Source organism: Gorilla gorilla, chromosome 7 (genome assembly GCF_029281585.2).
Source record: "Gorilla gorilla gorilla isolate KB3781 chromosome 7, NHGRI_mGorGor1-v2.1_pri, whole genome shotgun sequence".
NCBI lineage: Eukaryota > Metazoa > Chordata > Mammalia > Primates > Hominidae > Gorilla > Gorilla gorilla.
The window spans coordinates 29,639,071-29,659,260 of record NC_073231.2 but is presented as its reverse complement, the minus strand read 5'-3'; the positions used below and the strand labels follow the sequence as shown (position 1 = coordinate 29,659,260).

The 20,190-nt window shown below is 37.2% G+C and overlaps 2 protein-coding genes across 4 annotated transcripts in view; both read left to right on the top strand.

Moving 5' to 3' along the window:
- The window catches only part of KCTD9 (potassium channel tetramerization domain containing 9), a 30,311-nt gene extending 19,462 nt beyond the window's left edge, over window positions 1-10,849 (top strand). For all 3 annotated transcript variants that reach the window (XM_004065432.5, XM_063709142.1, XM_063709143.1), the window contains 6 exons: window positions 2,232-2,299; window positions 2,387-2,482; window positions 3,205-3,354; window positions 5,278-5,383; window positions 6,075-6,208; window positions 8,731-10,849. In XM_004065432.5, coding sequence (XP_004065480.1) covers window positions 2,232-2,299; window positions 2,387-2,482; window positions 3,205-3,354; window positions 5,278-5,383; window positions 6,075-6,208; window positions 8,731-8,847 — 671 coding nt within the window. In that variant the 3' untranslated portion in view covers window positions 8,848-10,849. The remainder of the gene's footprint in view (window positions 1-2,231; window positions 2,300-2,386; window positions 2,483-3,204; window positions 3,355-5,277; window positions 5,384-6,074; window positions 6,209-8,730) is intronic.
- A 277-nt stretch (window positions 10,850-11,126) lies between these two features.
- GNRH1 (gonadotropin releasing hormone 1) lies at window positions 11,127-19,451 on the top strand. The gene is made up of 4 exons (XM_019032001.4): window positions 11,127-13,019; window positions 13,683-15,495; window positions 17,017-17,112; window positions 19,249-19,451. The coding sequence occupies exons 2-4, from the start codon at window positions 15,343-15,345 to the stop codon at window positions 19,288-19,290; spliced, it is 291 nt and encodes a 96-aa protein (XP_018887546.3). The 5' UTR covers window positions 11,127-13,019; window positions 13,683-15,342; the 3' UTR covers window positions 19,291-19,451.
- Window positions 19,452-20,190: the final 739 nt, after the last annotated feature.

The window sequence follows — 20,190 nt, the reverse complement described above, 5'->3', positions numbered from 1 at the left end:
TGGAGGTAATGTAGACAAAGTCCTTATAAAACACTGGTTGCATATTTGGAAGCTAATAGGCCTCCAAGTGACTGAAGTTGATGTGATGTTAGTACTTGAGGAATGGTAGGCAGTTTGCAATCTTGAGGTCACATGCCTCTCAGCTTCAGCAGATCATTGCCATGTGCAAAGTGGACAGACGTAGAGTGCCAGAACCTTGGTTTTTAAAGAAAACCTGGGTATCTAAAATTTTATGTGACATGTTTTTATTTTGAAAACATTACATGCTGAACACATCAGAATCAGCCTGAGGACTGCTGGCTTACAGTCTAGTGAAATACAAAACACCCATTAACTTTCAGTGTTGCTATAACAAACTTTATATTCCCTTGAACACGTACCTATTGCAAAAAAAAAAAAAAAAAAAAAAAAAGATATTATTTGACCCTTTTAGCTAGTTCTATAACTTTATAACTAAATTCTTGTTGCTTTCTATTTCTCCCATTTTAATTTTTCTTCAAATTATTGATAGGATTTTGTATCCTACTTGCCTAGAAAATAACGTCAGAAATATATTTATCCATGCTGTGTCACACATCTGCAAACCAAGCTATTACCAAGATTTGCTAGTTTTTTCTTTTTCATGTTTCTCAACCATTTCTTTTATTTGTTCAAGTGTTCAAAAAGCAGAGCTCTCTGCTGGGTTCATTTTATAAAGCATTGTTTTCAGTTAGTACAGTTTCCATCCAAACTCTTTACATTGCCTACAGGTTGCCCCAAGTAATTATATGCTTTAAAACAATCTACAGTAATTTCACTAACATCAAAAAGTAGTGAGTGGCAGAGCTGGGATTCAAATCCAGATTTTTTTTTTTTTTTTTTTTTTTTTGAGACAGGGTCTCACTCTGTCACCCAGGCTGGAGTGCAATGGCGTGATCTCTGCTCACTGCAACCTGTGCCTCCTGGGTTCAAGTGATTCTCCTGCCTCAACTTCCCAAGTAGATGGGATTACAGGCACACACCATGATGCCCAGCTAATATTTGTATTTTTTTTGTTTTGAGACGGAGTCTTGCTGTGTCACTCAGGCTGGAGTGCAGTGGCGTGATCTCAGCTCACTGTAAGGTCCGCCTCCTGGGTTCACGCCATTCTCCTGCCTCAGCTTCCCGATTAGCTGGGACTGTAGGCACCTGCCACCATGCCTGGCTAATTTTTTGTATTTTTAGTAGAGACAGGGTTTCACCATGTGTTGGCCAGGCTGGTCTCGAACTCCTGACCTCAAGTGATCTACCCGCCTCAGCCTCCCAAAGTGCTGGGATTACAGGTGTGAGCCCGGCCTGTCTTTTGTATTTCTATGGCTTCTCTGGATGTTTTAAAGGTTTAATTCTAAACCTAGAATTGGAAACGTATCCTGGCTGCATTCCCTAAGAGTTCTGCTTTACTTAGACCTTGGCAAATTGAGAGCGTGGCCCACAAGAACCTCTTTTATAATATGTTGAGTTTCCACCAGGGATATATATCCGAACGGAATGGCATAATCTTTGGATGCCTCTTGAAGGGGAAATGTGGACCCTGTATGCCAGAGTGGTAGCCCGATGCTGTACCTTGGATGACGTTTGTTTTACAATTGGATTGTTGACCATAGAGTTTGGTCTTCACAGAAAAGATTGTATTATTCTTCCCAAATAACTGCTTCTGGTTTTCTGTATCTACTTACCCTTATTAGCTTGTAAATGTTTGAAGGGAGGGATTATGTCTGATACTTTCTTTGTAATTCCAGAGTTCTAAGTAGTTTTTTACTGAGTCAACAGCCAACTGATTGAGGTCTTCTCATTTGAAAGATAATGGAACCCAAATGTATTCCCACACATTCTGATGATGTTTATTAACAGATTAGAATAAGTAAACATACCAAGTCATGTAAAGGATGTACATTTTTTTTTACCAAGTAAAAGTAAATGATAAATGAAAGCTCTTTTAGTATTTACAAATATTTTTAAAATTTATTTTCCTATAAGACAGATTTCTGAATTATACTTTTGACTTTTTTGTACTTTTTAAACTTTTATTCATTTCCATCATTTTCTGATTCAGTATGTAAAAGATACTTGTGGCAAACCTGTTCAGATCTGCTCCATTTAAAAAGGCAATTAAATGTTAAGATTATGTGAACTAATCGTATTTTAGTAAATTCAAAATGAATGTAATACATTCACTAAATTAGGTTGTTTCAGAATTATTTTTGTTCTGATAGGTGTGTTAGAAGAAGCAAGATTTTTTGGTATTGACTCCTTGATTGAACACCTAGAAGTGGCAATAAAGGTAAGCCTGTTTTTACATTAGCCAGTGTTACATTCATTGTAGCTATCTCCCAAAAGACTCCACTAATTTCTTAATATCTTTTTTAAGAATTCTCAACCACCGGAGGATCATTCACCAATATCCCGAAAGGAATTTGTCCGATTTTTGCTAGCAACTCCAACCAAGTCAGAACTGCGATGCCAGGTAATTAGCAGACTTTTACATCAATTATTTCTATCAGCAAATCTATGAATAAAATTTTACATTCTTCTAGTGTTTTGGGATTATCTTGCTTTATTTTTCTTTTACACGCAAGATCTAATTTAATTATGAGTCATAGCATTGATTTAGTTCTGAAATGGTTAACCAAAAAGAGATGCAATAATAGCCTTTTTAAATTGTCTAATTATACCTCATGCAGCAGTTTATGAATAATGCATAGAAATTGTAGCAGTTTTTTAAAAGTCAGTATTTGTACATGTGCAATATATGGGCTGATCAGTGGCAGGTACTTTACTTATGTGTACTATAGCATTTCAAATTGTAAAGACCACAGTACTCATTTTTGCCTAATAAACTGTTTTGAACTATTGAATTAATAAAATAATTTAAATATAATTAGGTTTAAATGCTTATTAGCAGGTATAGGACTAACAGGGATCCCTCTTTAGAAGCTTCTACACAGAAATGAATTATAGCCGGGCTATATTCTAATGTATATATCGATAGAGTTTCTTTTATGAGGAACCTATTTAAGGACACTTCTTTTATGTATCTAAGTTCCATTTTATCATGTTTTGTAATAAACTCCAAGTGACTGAACTGCCAATTGCTTCTTAAAAAAACTTGGTGGTTAGCTATAGTAATTAAATTTAATACAAACAGACGATTTAGTTATGGTGACAATTTGTGCTTTTTTATTTCAGGGTTTGAACTTCAGTGGTGCTGATCTTTCTCGTTTGGACCTTCGATACATTAACTTCAAAATGGCCAATTTAAGCCGCTGTAATCTTGCACATGCAAATCTTTGCTGTGCAAATCTTGAACGAGCTGATCTCTCTGGATCAGTGCTTGACGTAAGTATCATTTTAGGCTACAAGAGAAAATTAAATGTTTAGTCTATTGAACAGTCTCAAAGAGCCTTTGAGACAGGAATTATAACTATCTTTTACTGGAGCTTTTACGTGAAAACAGATAATTTATGATGTTGATATAAGACTAAAGGTCTGAAAGTGAAATGAATTTGGTTTTACAGGTTTGATATCCTTTATTAAACATAGACTTGAAAGGTTTAGCAACTAATAATAAATTAAATCTTGGAATTAGTTCTTGATCTCCTCAATATACTGTACTTTATTTATCAGGACTCATATTTTCAGCTAATTGTAAAGGTAAAGCTGAAAGGAACCTTGAAATCTATTCAACCTCATTTCTGGAATGGGAACATGTTATTGCTCAAGAAGTACTTGACAGATATTTTGAAATAAACATGGTATGCATCAGTTTGTGGAAGTTAACATCTCAGTGGCGTTTTCCCTCTCTCTACATATATGTGTATATTTATATATATGTATATGTATGTATTTATAACAGTTATCTGTGTTTATTTGAAGTTAGAGGATATATGCAGACCAACAATGAAATCTATTAATTTTTAACAACTTTAAGTTCCTTACCACCAAGGCCCATGTCTGTATGTCTTTTGAATTAATACCATCTTGCTTTTGGGTAGTCATTTATTGAATTACTCTAATTTGGGTTTTACTCATTAGCTGCAGCTTATTTTTCCATGAAGCTGTGTATCAGGGCGAGTAACAAAATCTACCAAATATGCATTTTAGTTACTTTCACTGTCCTTTATTCTGTCTTATCATGAAGGGTCAGGTTAGTAGCAAAACAGGAAAAAGACTAACATCAGAAAAACGTTTGAAGGACCTAGTCTTTAAATAGTGAAATGTCGAGAGGCATCTTTGTTTATGTTAAGGACAAAAAAAAAAGATGTTTGTCAAAAACTCTTTGAGATAAATGAACATAATTTAAAACTCTTGGCTGCGTTTGGTGGATCATGCCTGTAAACCCAGCACTTTGGGAGGCAGAGGCAGGCAGATCACTTGAGGTCAAGACCACCTTAGCCAACATGGCGAAACCCCGTCTCTACTAAAAATACAAAAATTAGCCAGGCGTGGTGGTGCATGCCTGTAATTCAAGCTACTCAGGAGGCTGAGGCATGAGAATCACTTGAACTTGGGAGGCAGAGGTTGCAGTGAGCTGAGACAGCAACACTGCACTCCATCCTGGGTGACGGAGTGAGACTTTGTCTCAAACAAAACAAAACAAAAAAATAGTCTTAAAACATATATTTTCTACCATTTTACTCTCTGCCCTGCATTATGCATTGTGATGTGCCTGCTCAGGGTTAATAATGTTTAGCCATGGTTGGTGCAGAAAGACCCAGCCCGCATCTTGTTAGTGTTTTCTAGCTAAATAATGCCTTTAAATGCTGGCTTTTGTATTCTGACCTCTGACTTGAAGGCAATAGTAGCTTCTTAGAATATCAAGAATTTCACTTAGAACATCAAGATTCCTACAGTAATAAGAAAATCCATACCCCTAACAAGTCTATGCCTTCCTTACCCATACATTTTGACTGTTTCATTGTCATGCATAGGTATGTTTATAAAAATAGAGATAGAGGTGTCAGAGTTCTGACTCACCCAACTTCTTTATCTAAACCGTTATGTTTCATGTAAAATGAGCATGCTATTGTTAATTTGCATTTATTTTTTAAAAAACAGTTCTTTTAAAAAATTTTTCTTTCAAATGTTCCCAGTTCTTATTGTATTTAATTAGAAAAGCCTTTATTGTAAACAGAAAATAATTGATTATGAGTGTTTTGAGTTGAGCCTTTCCCCCTTTTCTATTTTTTTTCTTTTACTGTTTGAGCTAATTTGAACAAAATTATGAACCTTACAACCAGGACTTTTCTCTTTTCTTTGCAGTGTGCGAATCTCCAGGGAGTCAAGATGCTCTGTTCTAATGCAGAAGGAGCATCCCTGAAACTGTGTAATTTTGAGGATCCTTCTGGTCTTAAAGCCAATTTAGAAGGTGAGATCCTTTCTGTAAATACCTATTCTACGAAGGAAGCAGACTGTAAAGGAAAAAGCCCTGGAAAATAATTGTTAAGGGTGAAACAGGATAGCTGTAGGGGATAGGTTTCTTCTGTCATCATATTTGGAGAACTTCCAAAGTGGTAAGAAACCTCCATTTGGTTTCAGTCAAATGCTAATCAAAATTGAGGACTCAGAAAAAATAAAACCTCAAATATTTAATAAGGTTTTAGTTGGAAAATTAAATATCAACATCTTAAACTTTCAAATGGAATAAAATATTCTTACACTGACCAAAAGGAAAAATTTCATTTGCATAAAGCCAGGGAGTTTTTAAAAATCATTTTTAGATTTAATGTATTGTTTCTTAATTTGTTATTATCTGTGACTGATCACTTTGTTTACTTGTATATTTAGGAGACTACTTAACTCCCTTATCATAAACCTGTAGAGGCATATTATGAAAGTGCTAACTATCATAAGACAGAACTAAATTTCTTCCCTCAAAAGTATTGTGAAAGCATTCTTTCATCAGTAAACTGTTTATATATATAAGTTCGTTGAGAGACAAGATTTTAGATTAATTTCCAAAAGTTAAAAGAGGCCTCCATTAAGTCATCTTGCAGTTTTGTTGAAGGTAGATAACTATATTTTTAAGTTAAACTACTCCCAGAATGTGTTCACTGTAGGTGCTAATCTGAAAGGTGTGGATATGGAAGGAAGTCAGATGACAGGAATTAATCTGAGAGTGGCTACCTTAAAAAATGCAAAGTTGAAGAACTGTAACCTCAGAGGAGCAACTCTGGCAGGAACTGATTTAGAGGTGAGTTCACCAACATTTTAAGAATTTTTATTACTCTAGACTTACTAAGCATCTCATGCAAAATTTATTGAAATCAAAACAAAGTAGTTGGCTGGTAAAACTGGATTGGAAGACTCATCTGACATTCAGTCTAAGTTGATTTCATTTCTCTCCTTTTCCTTGAGTTTTTCTCAAGTAAATAAGTTTGGTAGATGTGTTATCTAATGTATTGCATTTTCCATAAAATTTAATTCCGAACAGAATTAAATGGGCTAGATTACTTCTTAAACTACTTGAGAAATTTAAATGATATCCAGGTTTGAAATCAGGTTCAGGAAAAGTCTATTTGAAATTGGAACCATATGTTTTTTGGTTTTCAGCTTGAGATTATAATTTTGCCTGGTCATCTTTTTCAAAGAATTATATTTGTATGTCTTCTTAATTTGCCAGTTTAGCTAGCAGACTTGATAGCTGTTGATAGGTCTACATCAGCACTATCCAATAGCACTTCGTGCAGGAGGGACATGTTCTATATCTGTGCTGTTCAGTATAGTAGCTACCACCCATATATAGCTATTGAGCACTTGAGATTTGGCTAGTGCAGATGAGAAATTGATTTTTAAATTTTATTTAATTTTAATTCATTTAAATTTAAGTAGCCACATGTGGCTGGTAGCTATGAAATCTGGTATAAATTGGATAGCAGAGAACGGTATGTCAAAATTTAGCTTGCTGTTAATGTTTTTTCTTAATGTTTTTGCCTAGATATCTTGATAGCTCTCGGTAGCAGAGTAGTAGGCCCCTTTCAACTTCAAGGCAAAAAGAATTGGCCTAAGTATAATCCTATCACGAGCACAATTATTAATTATTTGTTACATTACTTTCACCTAAGATTATATTTTTTTCCTTGGTTTTAGTACTGTGTACTCAGTGTGGCCTAGCAGCAAAAGCCTCCCTCTCTCTAACTGATTGCAAAGACTGATCAGGTTGACTATTGAGGGGAGAGCTGCTGACATTTGTTCTCCTAACAGGTTACGTTTAGTCACCCTTCTCTCTAACCATTGTCCCCTATCATATCCAGGGACTTAACTGGAATCTCCATCTTATCGCTCCGTGATCTCAAGACAAATTAAGAAACAGCTTCAAATTGCGGTGGTTACACTGTTCTGTACATCTGTCAAACTCACTGTATTATATACGTACCTTTGGGGCTTTAAAAAGAAGGGCAGTTCCTTGCTATAAAAATACTAGGGCTAGGGAATGGAAAAATCTGTTACACAGTTTGATTAAGTAAAATCTTTTCAGATTAAAAAAAAGTCTTCCCCCCATCTCATTCCTTTTGTTGTTGTTGTTCTTGGATCATAGTAAAATTGTTTTGATAATATTTATTACTTTGGGGCCAGGCGCAGTGGCTCATGCCTGTAACCCCAGCATTTTGGGAGGCCAAGGTGGGCGAATCACTTGAGGTCAGGAGTTTGAGACCAGCCTGGCCAACATGGTGAAACCCCGTCCCTACTAAAAATACAAAAAATTAGCCAGGCGTGGTGGTGAGTGCCTGTAACCCCAGCTACTCTGGAAGCTGAGGCAGGAGAATAGCTCGAATCCTGGAGGCGGAGGTTGCAGTGAGCAGAGATTGCACTCCAGCCTGGGCAACAAGAGCAAAACTCCGTTTCAAAAAAAAATTGTGTGTGTGTGTGTATTTATTTATTATGTTGGAATCCATTCTGTATTTTAAATCAGTGGTCCCCAACCTTTTTGGCACCAGGGACTGGTTTTGTGGAAGAAAATATTTTCACAGATCAGAGTCAGGGGCTGGTTTTGGGATGATTCAAGCGCGTTACATTTATTGTGCACTTTATTTCTACTAGTATTACATTGTAATATATAATGAAATAATTATATAACTCACCATAATGTAGAATCAGTGGGAGCCCTGAGTTTGTTTTCTTGCAACTAGACAGTCCCATCTGGGGGTGTTGGAGACAGTGACAGATCATCAGGCATTAGATTCTCATAAGGAGTACCCCACCTAGATCCCTCACATGTGCAGTTCACAATAGGGTTCACACTCCTGTGCGAATCTAATGCCCCTGCTGATCTGACAGGAGGTGGAGCTCAGGCTGTAACTTGAGCCATACAGGGACTGGCTGTAAATATAGATGAAGCTTCATCTACTGGTGACCTCCTGCTGTGTGGCCTGATTCTTAACAGGCCATGGACCAGTATCAGTCTGTGGCCCAGGGGTTGGGGACCCCTGTTTTCAATGTCTCCTTATAAAATATGCAAGAACAAGGGACATGCTTCCTCTTTAACCTTTGTTTATACATATTTATGGTGATCAGCCTGAACATTAACTAGAGGTAACAAATACAGATAGAAGAACATCTTAATTTAGGGTGGTGTATCATCAGTTTTCTGGAAATTAACTGAGTTTTATTGTATAAGAACATTTTCCTAATCTGCCCCAGAAATCATTTTGAGCAGAAATAGATAAGGCCTGAAATTTCCACATGAATTACATGAATATTGTTTTCATCTTGCAGAATTGTGATCTGTCTGGGTGTGATCTTCAAGAAGCCAACCTGAGAGGGTCCAACGTGAAGGGAGCTATATTTGAAGAGATGCTGACACCACTACACATGTCACAAAGTGTCAGATGAGAATTTTAGGGGCTGGAGGAAGATGTAAAAGATGAAAATGTTTTCCTTATCACTTTTCTTTCTCCACCCACTCAGTTGTCTAGAAGAAATAACACTGTAAGGAAATTTAAAAAAAACATTTAGAGGATTATGCTTGTTTTGAGTGGTGCATAAGGGAAAAAACTGACTTTTTTTCCATATTCTGATTTTTAACAGAAAAGCACTCATTTAATAGATGTAGGGAAACTAGATATTGCTGCCTTTTGAATGGGGTAGGGGGGTTTACCTGGTTTTATGACCAGGCATAGTATCTATTATATTTGCTTTTAAATAGGCATGATGTGGAAATACCATCTTGGTTTGAGATGCATTTGAGGATTTTAATTTATGGAAAGCACAACATATGCAATTATATTTATTGAATTCCTAGATGCAGTATGGATATTTAAATTGTTAAAACTTTATGAAAACTTGGAAAAGGTTGTTCAGGTTTATAAATAGCTTTAGTGATGCCTCCCCTTTTTAAATACCTGTCACACCATATGAATATGGTGAGATCAGACTCCCTAAGACTCTTTTCAGGTTCATTTTTATAATGTTCACTTTTTAGGACAGAACAGTAGCTAAATTAAAGTAATATCCAGTTCTTACTGATAGAGACAGAGTGGAAAGGAAGACATCATTGTACATCACTGTCACTCCAAAGGTACAGTGGAACTCTGGATGGAGGAAGAACTTACCTATCACTACAACACTTACAAATGAGAATTTCTCAGAATTTCATTCTAGGCAAGTTCCACTCAACACCAGATCAAGCAATTCTGTCTATTTACACTATTAGCCTAGTTTTCTCATACAGTCATCACAAGCATAGGAAGATACTTCAAAACCAAAAAAACCAAGGTGCATCATTAATATCCATTTAATTCAAATACCAAATAGTTTACATAGGGCCAGCTTAGAAATAGATACTAAATCCAGAGCTACTGCAATCAAAGCTTATATGAGTGAATATGGTAGAGTTGCCTGCTAAAAGGCAATGTAATATAATTGCAGCTAGAACCCTACAGTGGGGAATGAGGAATTTTAAACACATATTTGATTACAGCCACCAAAAAAATAGACGTAAAAATAAAGGCATTTGGCTGGTCCAAGATGTAATTATCAATCAGTCAGCACCTGTGATTCTTTTACTTATTTTTTTTGTGTTTTTTTTTTAAAACAAATTTTAGCCCAATTTTCTTGAGTCATTATCTCTCTGCAGCAGCAGAGGAAGGGCCTGTACCTCCCTACCAATGACTTGGTGTCCTTATTTTCTACCCCAAGAGCAGGGATATTAGCTGTGTCCAAATGGGTTCTGAATTCTACAGACTCATCAACATGAGGCAAGGAATCATTGAAAACCACCTGTGTCTCCTTTGGGAGAATGACATATCTTTAGTATTTACGTAGCTTATTCTTCTATATCTACATATGCAAAGCTTTCCTTAACAGTAAAGGGTACATATGCATAGTGGGAAGAGATCAGACCTTTACAAGTGAAGGAAAGCAACTTCAGAAATGAATTATTTTCTTTGCTTTATTATTTTTACCAAGACAGAGAAGTATTGTATTGAGAGATAATCTATTTTCATAATCAATATGTGCCTAAATTATATTTAAATCATTTCACTCTGTACTATATTTTCAGGAATTACAGAATGTGGTATTCATTCACTTAAAGGTACCTCTGTAGAAATAACCTAAAACTGCAGAAGGATCTGAAAGATCTAAACATGGTGTGCTTAGAAACTGCAGATTTTAGATCTAATGTATACTGCATTAATAAATGATATAAAGTGTTGAAAAGGAGTTTCTTCTCTTCCTTTTGAAAATCATCACTTTCTGTATTTTGCTTACATTTCTCAATATATGTTGACAACCAGCCCTGTGGTTCTGGGTAGCAAAGGAAATACAGTATAACTTAATTTGTTATGGATTAGTCTTTTTGAAAGTACCATTAAAGTAAATTTATTTCTTTAAACATGATTATTTTTATCATTCTTTTAAAAATACACCATGCTAACAACACAAACCTTATGAATTCTGAACAAAAGAAAAGACTGCCTCCCCAATAATTCATTTAATTTGTTTGTGTTAAATTCATCACTCTTTAGGTGATGAATATTACCAGTTAGCTTCATTAGACTGGATAAATAGTATGCCCCAAAACATTTTTTGCCTGATAACTAGGATAGAGAATTTTAAGGAGGGAAGAAACCGTTAAAATAGTAAAACTTCCATTAACCCTAGAGATGAAACATGTCTGTACACATAGGTAAAAATACAGCTGTTGGGATGACAGGAAAAAGGTTTTAAATCAAAATTAAACTAGCTGGATTATCTGCATTAATAAAATTTGGTACTCAAGTAACTAAGCAATACTATCTATTGTAGTCTAGTTCTTTCAACTATAGTCTCAAGGAAATTCTGGTAGAAAATGTTGTAAATTAATTATTCTTATGAAGGGTTCAATCATAAATCAAGACTTGGAATATTTTCTCCATTTCATTTTATGACTCTTATGTGTACTGTAAATCTGCCCTATGTCAACTTTAAATCATCTTTAATATATGGAAAAAACTTAGAATTGCACTAAGTAAGTCCCCAAGGAAGAATTACCTTTAAAATTAAAAGGTTCATTACTACAAAGAAAAGTGGTTACATTATTTCAGTATAAAGCACCTTATCCAAGGATTAATTCTCTGAAACCCTTTTACAACCTGATTAGACATGTCAGCAGGAGTTAACCTTAAGTGCTTCCTGCTGAGATTTTACATTAGGGCAAGAAAAGATTTTTTTCATCTGTCATTTCAGTGAGATTATGAGATCATCGCTGTAATAATTTTGAGGTGTTTTGATGTTGATGAAGCAGTTTTTTCTCTAAAGCCATTCTTTCAAATTTAGAAAAAATATGACAACTATAAAATCCAATTATTTAAACCCAATTTATTATATTTAACTTTTTGATAAATTGACCTAACCATGGAATCCTTAAATGGTTTTGTCATTCAATATCAAAAACTCATTAATTGCATAGTGGCTTGATAACCTATTTGGTGCTATAGAAAGTAAGACAAAACAAAGTTGACTCTTGCCTTGAGATCTGTGTGACCTAAGACAATGCTAATGGAGACTTTAAGGACAACAGCATATTGGATGAATTCATAGACCATATTTGTGATGGTTAATACTGAATATCAATTTGATTGGATCGAAGCATGCAAAGTATTGATCCTGGGTGTGTCTGTAAAGGTGTCGCCAAAGGAGATTAACATTTGAGTCAGTGGGCTGGGGAAGGCAGACCCACCCTTAATCTGGGTGGGCACCATCTAATCAGCTGCCAGCAAATATAAAGCAGGCAGAAAAACGTGAAAAGTCTAGATGGGCCTAACCTCCCAGCCTACATCCTTCTCCTGTGCTGGATGCTTCCTGCCCTCGAACATTGGACTCAAAGTTCTTCAGCTTTGGGACTCAGACTGGCTTTCCTTGCTCCTCAGCTTGCGGACGGCCTACTGTGGGACCTTGGGATCGTGTGAGTTAATACTTAATAAACTCTCCTATGTGCGTGTGTTTGTGTGTGTGTGTGTGTGTGTATTCTGTCCCTCTAGAGAATGCTGAGTAATACAGTATTGCTGTGTTCATCTTAATAATTTCAAAACATTTTTCAAAAATTTAATCCCAACTGTTAGAAATAACCTACAAGAAATCCAGTGAGGCCTACCTACCCAGAGATAAGTGATTCACCTGACAATATGCATCACAAGTCTTAACTCTCATTTCATTAGTCCTATCCAGAGACCACATTTTCTACTTAAGCAATACTTAGAGGCACATCTCTCAGCAAACACAAACCAATTGGACAACTTAAACTAGCACTATTCAACCATAATGAACTCTTGTTGAAAAACAGTCTGTCCCTACTTGCATATTGTAGTGAGATGAGATTCCACTCTTCATGTCAGAATGGCATTTACATGAGTCAGTGTCTAAATGAAATAATTTAAATGGAACAAAGTCAAATACTTACGTTTTATTTTTAAATTCTCCTCTATTTGCAGTTATACTTTAAAGTGTACTCCCTTCTCTATCCTATCATGAGGACTGGACAGCCTCCACAGAGATGGCTGGACAAAGCAAGGGAATTTACTTAGGTAAGACACCATTTCTCTTTACTCTGAAATCCCTGCAAATGTAGTTATTCCAGAGGAGACTGTGCAATGACTGATGGGTTTAGCATCCTACATGAGGGGAAATTGCCATTCCCAGCTGTAAAATGAACAAATATCCAGTTATTTTTTTTAGCCATCTTACAGCTTAGCTAATATAACAGGATTTACAGCCAATTATACATGAAAGTTTAATTCTGTGTCAGATAAAGCATATCTTTGATGCAGAAATAGAGGCAGCATTAGGCCTTACCTGGTTAAAAGCTTTTTGCTTTCTATTCATTCATTCGTTCATTCATTCATTCAAACCTATACTTACTGAATGCTGACTAAATGCTGGGGGTTTATTAAGAGAGATTTAAATAAGATGGGATCTTTGACTATTACAGGTTTCAGCCTAGGGGTAAATTAGGGGAAGACAACCATGTATTCAAATAAATGTAATTAAGAGTAATGGTTGTGTGTGTATTTTACATGCTTGTCCTGTGTAAATAACACGTCCACGGTTGCACCTCTGGGGTGGAATATCTATAAAATTTAGATAATGATACCCACTTTGCATGGCTATTGTAATGAGTGCTCTTATACATTTGCTATTTATTAAATAACTATAATTTCTCATCTTTCTGTTCCCACTGCCCTTAACAGTGATTTGCATATTTAACTCAATAAGCATCTACTGAAATGAGTTGATCTGTTGATGTAAGTCTGCTCAATATGGTCTTGCTCTCGGAATATGTTTCTTGCCTTTTTGATGCTTTAGAAGGCTTTCAAGGTAAGTCAAGCAGGGAACCTGGTGGGTAGATGAGGGAATTTTCAAACACACAACTGTCAGATTTAGGATCCTACATAAACTTGGTATATAGTGTCACTTACTTGTAAATCAGATTTTTAAAATTGGAAGCAACTCTGTGATCATCTAGTCCATCTAGTCTACACCCTCCCTTTTACAAATGAAGAATCCAAGAGCCAGAAGCTCCCAGACATCCTGACTCAATGTCCTGTATTTGTTGTATAGCCTCCTTTGTGGAAGTTATGTATGCATCTGACTTCACTTAATCTAAGACATCTATTTTCCTTGAAATCTTGATAGGTCTGCTGGTTTCCTCAAGGGAATCCAATCTAGCTGGATTTTAATCTCTTTGAATTGTGTCCTCAGCTATAAAAGTTTTAGCTGAGGTTTTAATGGCTGCACTTAAGTAAATCTAACAGATATACCAGGGGGTGTTCCAATTACATACACCATTAAAGGGCTTTATGTGAGGATTTTTAAAAATTACCATTAAAAAAAAAAAGCATAGTCCATTTGCAGTATAATTTACCAGCAGGAAAGATTTCAATGTCCTGGAAAAATTCCCTATAAAAAGGAAGATAGGAAAACAGAAAAGTCACAGTACTCAACCTACTTCAAGGGAAGCTTGGGATCTTTTTGGCTCTCTGCCTCTAAACAGGTAAAAGGCTTTGTATTATTTCTAGCACGAGTTTTTCTTTTTTAGATTGCATGCTATTGTATGTCTACAGGGCATTTGACAGCCCAAGGGCTAAATCCAGGTGTGACGGTATCTAATGATGTCCTGTCCTTCACTGTCCTTGCCATCACCAGCCACAGAGATCCAGGCTTTGGGGAATCCCACAGCTTATCGACCAGTGTTTGATTTAGTCTTTAGCCTCTTTCCCATCAAATGAAAATTAACTTGGAGACACATTTCATTAGAAAATTAGAGGCCCCCTTGGCTAGGAAGGCATCTGGTCTGGGACTAACTACTTTGAACAGTGTTGAGTCCTCTCTCCCACAGATGGTTCAGCCAGCAGTAATGCTAGGAAGACTGAAGGATAAATAGAAAAATGTCATTAGTACCATGGGGTAGCCATCTAATGTCAAGCAATTTTATATTAGCCAGAGATTCCTAGTAGGAGCTACTTTTCTTAACAGATGACTCAGTTCTCTTTATCTCAGGAATGAAAGAGTTGAAGACCAATCCACAACAGGGGAAATGTTAAGGCAAAATGATGAACTTGATAAGGGATGAATTATGGGGTTTGGATAACCAAACAATAAAAAAAAAGTATAGACTATTTTAGTACTAAAAAGGTCCTGAACATGTGAGCTTAAGTACTCATTTTGTCCCCAGTGGCTAAGAAACTAAAGGCAAGCCAGCAGGTGTCTCTGAGTTTCAGTGTCTGTATGTAAAAACTGACTCTGACTTCCATCTTCTGCAGGGTTAGTGATACAGATGCTAGCTTTTTCACTAAAGAGGTCTTTTAGTTTATACTCAACCTTGTCTGGATCTAATTTGATTGTGCATTCATGTGCCTTAGAATGAAGCCAATTCAAAAACTCCTAGCTGGCCTTATTCTACTGACTTGGTGCGTGGAAGGCTGCTCCAGCCAGCACTGGTCCTATGGACTGCGCCCTGGAGGAAAGAGAGATGCCGAAAATTTGATTGATTCTTTCCAAGAGGTAAGTTTCTCTCAGCTTCAAAATAAGACATAGTGATTTGATTCAATTTAACTATATTAAACATTCAGGATAGCCCCAATGGCAGTATTCTATGATGTTGTACCCTAGATGCTCCAGGTGAGATAAGGCACTTACAAAGTAGAAGTCCCATTCCTACTTTCAGTTCACACAGGGACTAAACAAAGAGCTGGAAAAATTCCAAAAGAAAATATTAATAGCAACAAGTGTGAGATAGCACGTCACACTCTGAGTGTATGGGATTGCTAAAGGAATTAGAAACAATGGGATAGGGTCAAGGTCTGTATCAGAAGATGATTCTTTGGGATTTGGAAAAAACGTTAGAACTTCGTATTTTTTTTCCTCATTTCATCTTTTAAAAATATCTATGATATTAGATCAGTACATTTTTATAATTTATAAATGAGTATCCTTATCAAGGATGCATGCCCTATAATTTCTTTTCACTGATAGGGGCATTTAAGCAAAGTTGGGAGACTGGTAGAATACAGGAATTAGCAAACTCAAGATGATAAGATAACGTAGTAGAAAACATGCTAATTTAAATTCATATAGATTAGATTATAGGACTGGCACCAACACTAACGTGAGGTACTTGCTTTCTTGTTTTTTGGGGTTATTTTCTAAGACAGGGTCTCGCTGTGTTATCTAGGCTGGAATTTAGTGGCACAATCACAGCTCACTGCAGCCTTGACTTCTTGGGCTCAAGTGATCCTCCCACCTCAGCCGTCTGCATAGCTGGGACCACAGGCATGCACTATCACACCCAACTAATTTTTAAAACTTTTTATAGAGATGGGGTTTCCCTATGTTGCCCAGGCTGGTCTCAAACTCCTGGGCTCAAGGGATCCTCCCACCTTGGCCTCCCAAAGTGCTGGGAGGATTTTTATTTATAAAATATGACCACTCATCAGGGTCATGTAAGGAGAGAAGCCATCTATGTTAGCTGATTAACCTGAAAAATAACCTAGGGCTGAGAATGGGAAAAATTTTAAATCATTTCATTATCACTGGAAGGAATTATCTCTTTTCTGAGAAATAATAAAGATAATTTAGTATTAAAGAAGACCCAGAATCTGAAGCCTCTTCTCTGCAGGTTATACATGAAGCAAATCTCATTGAACTATAACATATTTAGTAAAACCTAGAAAATAAAAACCAACCTTTTTTACAACTATAAACTCTTGGGGTTTTTTTGCTTTTTGTTTTTTTGGGTATACTGACTCTCATGAGGCTCAAAGTGCCTCCCTCTTTTCATCTTTAAGGGGAAAATATGATATTTTCTTACTGTCTCCATTATCTCCAGATCCCCATGCCATTCTGTAGAAATGTCAGATGGCAGATCTGTGTCCTTAAAGTCCCTATGCTAATCCTGCAACTTTCCCAATCTCCCTCAGCCCCACATCCCCCTTGACCCCACTCTCCACAATTTTTTGGTGGAAATGGAAAACACCATTTCATTTCTTTATCTCCATCTCAAAGCATCACATTCTCTTTCTTCAGATAGTCAAAGAGGTTGGTCAACTGGCAGAAACCCAACGCTTCGAATGCACCATGCACCAGCCACGTTCTCCCCTCCGAGACCTGAAAGGAGCTCTGGTAAGTTAAAGTGATCATAACATGATCACAGCATAGAGCTCTAGAGGTGGATATGCCTTTGGGGATCACTTAGGACAGCTACCTCCCAGCTACTGCGGGGCTTACATTCCTGACTCCTCTGTTACCTCCTGTGGTAGGACCATGTTTCATGACAATCCCAGTTGGTGGTTAGACAGCACTAGGGGCTGAAACGTTTTTTTGTTTGTTTGTTTTTTCTGAAGTTGAATTGAAATCTCTCTGTAACTTTTATCTGTTAATCCTGGTTCTAGCTTTTGGGATAACTAACAAAACAAATTTCTTCCCACTGCTGCATTTCATTTCTTCAAGTAAAATCACGAAACCCCCTAGACTACTCCACTCCAGGCTACTCCACAGCCCTCCACCTGATCCTGCAACTGTGCTTTATCTTACATGGTTTTCCAGAACCTTGGGGAATAGAGACATGAGAAACACTGCTGTAGATGGGTTTTTTTTCTCTTCTTTGGAATGAAAAATGCCAAACTACTAAATTTATAATTTAGAGAGTGATGGATTTGATTTCCAGTTTCCTGATAGGACTATAATCACCTCCAAATTCCACCCCCCAAAATGAAAATACACTAATAATAGGTTTTTGATGAAAAAGTATAAAGAGAATTGAATGTATAAATTGAATCTTTTAAAAAAATTATTTGTTGAGACAGGATCTTGCTCTGTTCCCCGGGCTAGAGTGCAATGGTGCAATCAATGCTCACCACAGCCTCAACCTCCCAGGCTCAAGCAATTCTGGAGACTAGATTAGCCTCTCTAGTAGCTGGGACTATAAGCACTTGCCACCACACCCAGCTGATTTTATTTTTTAATTTTTTGTAGAGACAGGGTCTATGTTGCCCAGGCTGGTCTCAAACTCCCAGCCTCAAGATCCTCCCAAAGTGCTGGGATTAAAGGTGCAAGCCACTGTGCCTGACTTAAGTTGAATCTTGGATTCAATGTTGATATTCTCTGATCTCTATTGTCCACTTATTTGCAGCAATCAGAAGGCATTACAGTTAATGATCAGTTATGCCTAGGAGCTGGGAAAGCCCAAATAAATCATATATAAAAATAAGCTGTAATTTTAATTGTCTACAGTGACTTCAACTTAATATACCCACAGAACAAAGAAAAAAGTGGGCAGACGTCGTTATTTCCTTTTTCTTTTTTTTTTTGAGACGGAGTCTTGCTCTGTTGCCAGGCTGGAGTGCAGTGGCGCAATCTCGGCTGAATGCAACCTCCTGGGTTCAAGCGATTCTCCTGACTCAGCCTCCCGAGTAGCTGAGATTACAGGCATGCGCCACCACACTGGGCTAATTTTGTATTTTTAGTAGAGATGGGGTTTCACCATGTTGGCCAGGATGGTCTCGATCCCTTAACCTTGTGATCCGCCCACCTCGGCCTCCCAAAATGCTGGGATTACAGGCATGCGCCACCACGCCCGGCCTATTTCCTTTCTTTTTCTAATCTTGCTTACTGCATTACAAAAATGGCAAGCAGTGAAATTTGTCAAACATGACATTATGAAGAAATTGAAGCAAAGCCTGGTTTAATAGCAAAGTAATTGACCAGACTTTTTTTTCACTTCCTTCCTCACAACTCATCCTTAAACTATTAATGTAGATTTTGTGTATATTAAGTGCTTAAAAAGACCCAATCGGCCAGGCACAGTGGCTCATGCCTGTAATCCTAGCATTTTGGGAAGCCGAGGTAAGTGGATCACTTGAGGCCAGGAGTTCAAGACCAGCCTGGCCAACATGGTGACACCCTGTCTCTACTAAAACTATAAAAATTAGCCAGATGTGGTGATGCATGCCTGCAATCCCAACTACTAGAGAGGCTGAGGCACGAGAATCATTTGAACCTGGAAGGTGGAGGTTGCCATGAGCTGAGATCACACTACTGCACTCCAGCCTGAGTGACAGAGTGAGGTTCTGTCTCAAAAAAAAAAAAAACCAAAAAAACAACAAACCCAATTTGTCATGTCTCCCTAGCACTAACTAGAGTACAAAATCAAACAGACCAATTCCTTCCAGACTGATATTTTAGAAATTAAAATGTCAAAAATGTAATGAAATTCAGCTGGTAAAGTCAGTCTTGATATATTTGTTATATATTTTTCAGGAAAGTCTGATTGAAGAGGAAACTGGGCAGAAGAAGATGTAAATCCATTGGACCAGAAGGAGTGACCATTACTAACATGACTTAAGTATAATTCTGACATTGAAAATTTATAACCCATTAAATACCTGTAAATGGTGTGAATTTCAGAAATCCTTACACCAAGTTGCACATATTCCATAATAAAGTGCTGTGTTGTGAATGAAGTGGCATACCTGTTAAATCTCCAACTCAGAACTCCGGGGGAAGGGTCACTGTAAACCCACCAAAGGGAGCCCTCCATGTGTGTATACAGGTGGCAGATGGGAGGGCAGATAAGATAAAGTGTCTGTTGTTGACAAAAGGGATCTCAGGCTCTCCAGCACCCATACCCTGCATCTACCCACAAGCAGAACAGCCACATACTGGTCCAGCCAGAAAAAGCTGATTCAGCTCCACTTTCTATGGGATTATAACTTTATCTTCGACCATACTCTTCAGAAGTTGAGGTGGGGCCATGGCCAAGGCTTTCTTCCACTTGGAAAGAAGTTCCCTCCCTTGATTGTCTCCAAACCCTTTGAAAGTTTACTGGAACCCAACTGAGGCCTGGGGGTAAGGAGAGGGGACCTCCAAGGACTCCTAGTCCAGCGCTCCTTCTGGTCCCACGCCATCTATCCAAGTGGTGCACACTGAGGGTGGGGACTGAGACCTAAAAAATAATAGAGTGTTCATCTGCTTGATCTGTTTGGTTTGCATTTAAGAAACACAATGGAGTACAGACAGACCGTTGGAGACGGGACTCTATTGTTCCTATGTCCCCTGGTCAGATAGCATTGCCACCATTCTTTCTCCAAAAAGACCAGGGGCAGGCTTTGTGCTACATATGTGCACAGATATTTTTACTAACCATCATAAGAACCTTCAATTGTAGTTAGTATTGCCTTTGCTTTAAAATGAGGAAACGGG

Bases quoted from the DNA above. Each gene is read 5' to 3' on its own strand.
- GNRH1 (XM_019032001.4), top strand. From the start codon at position 15,343: ATGTGCCTTAGAATGAAGCCAATTCAAAAACTCCTAGCTGGCCTTATT. The intron at 15,496-17,016 runs GTAAGTTTCTCT...CTCTTTCTTCAG, and splicing joins TGATTGATTCTTTCCAAGAG to ATAGTCAAAGAGGTTGGTCA. The intron at 17,113-19,248 runs GTAAGTTAAAGT...TATATTTTTCAG, and splicing joins GAGACCTGAAAGGAGCTCTG to GAAAGTCTGATTGAAGAGGA.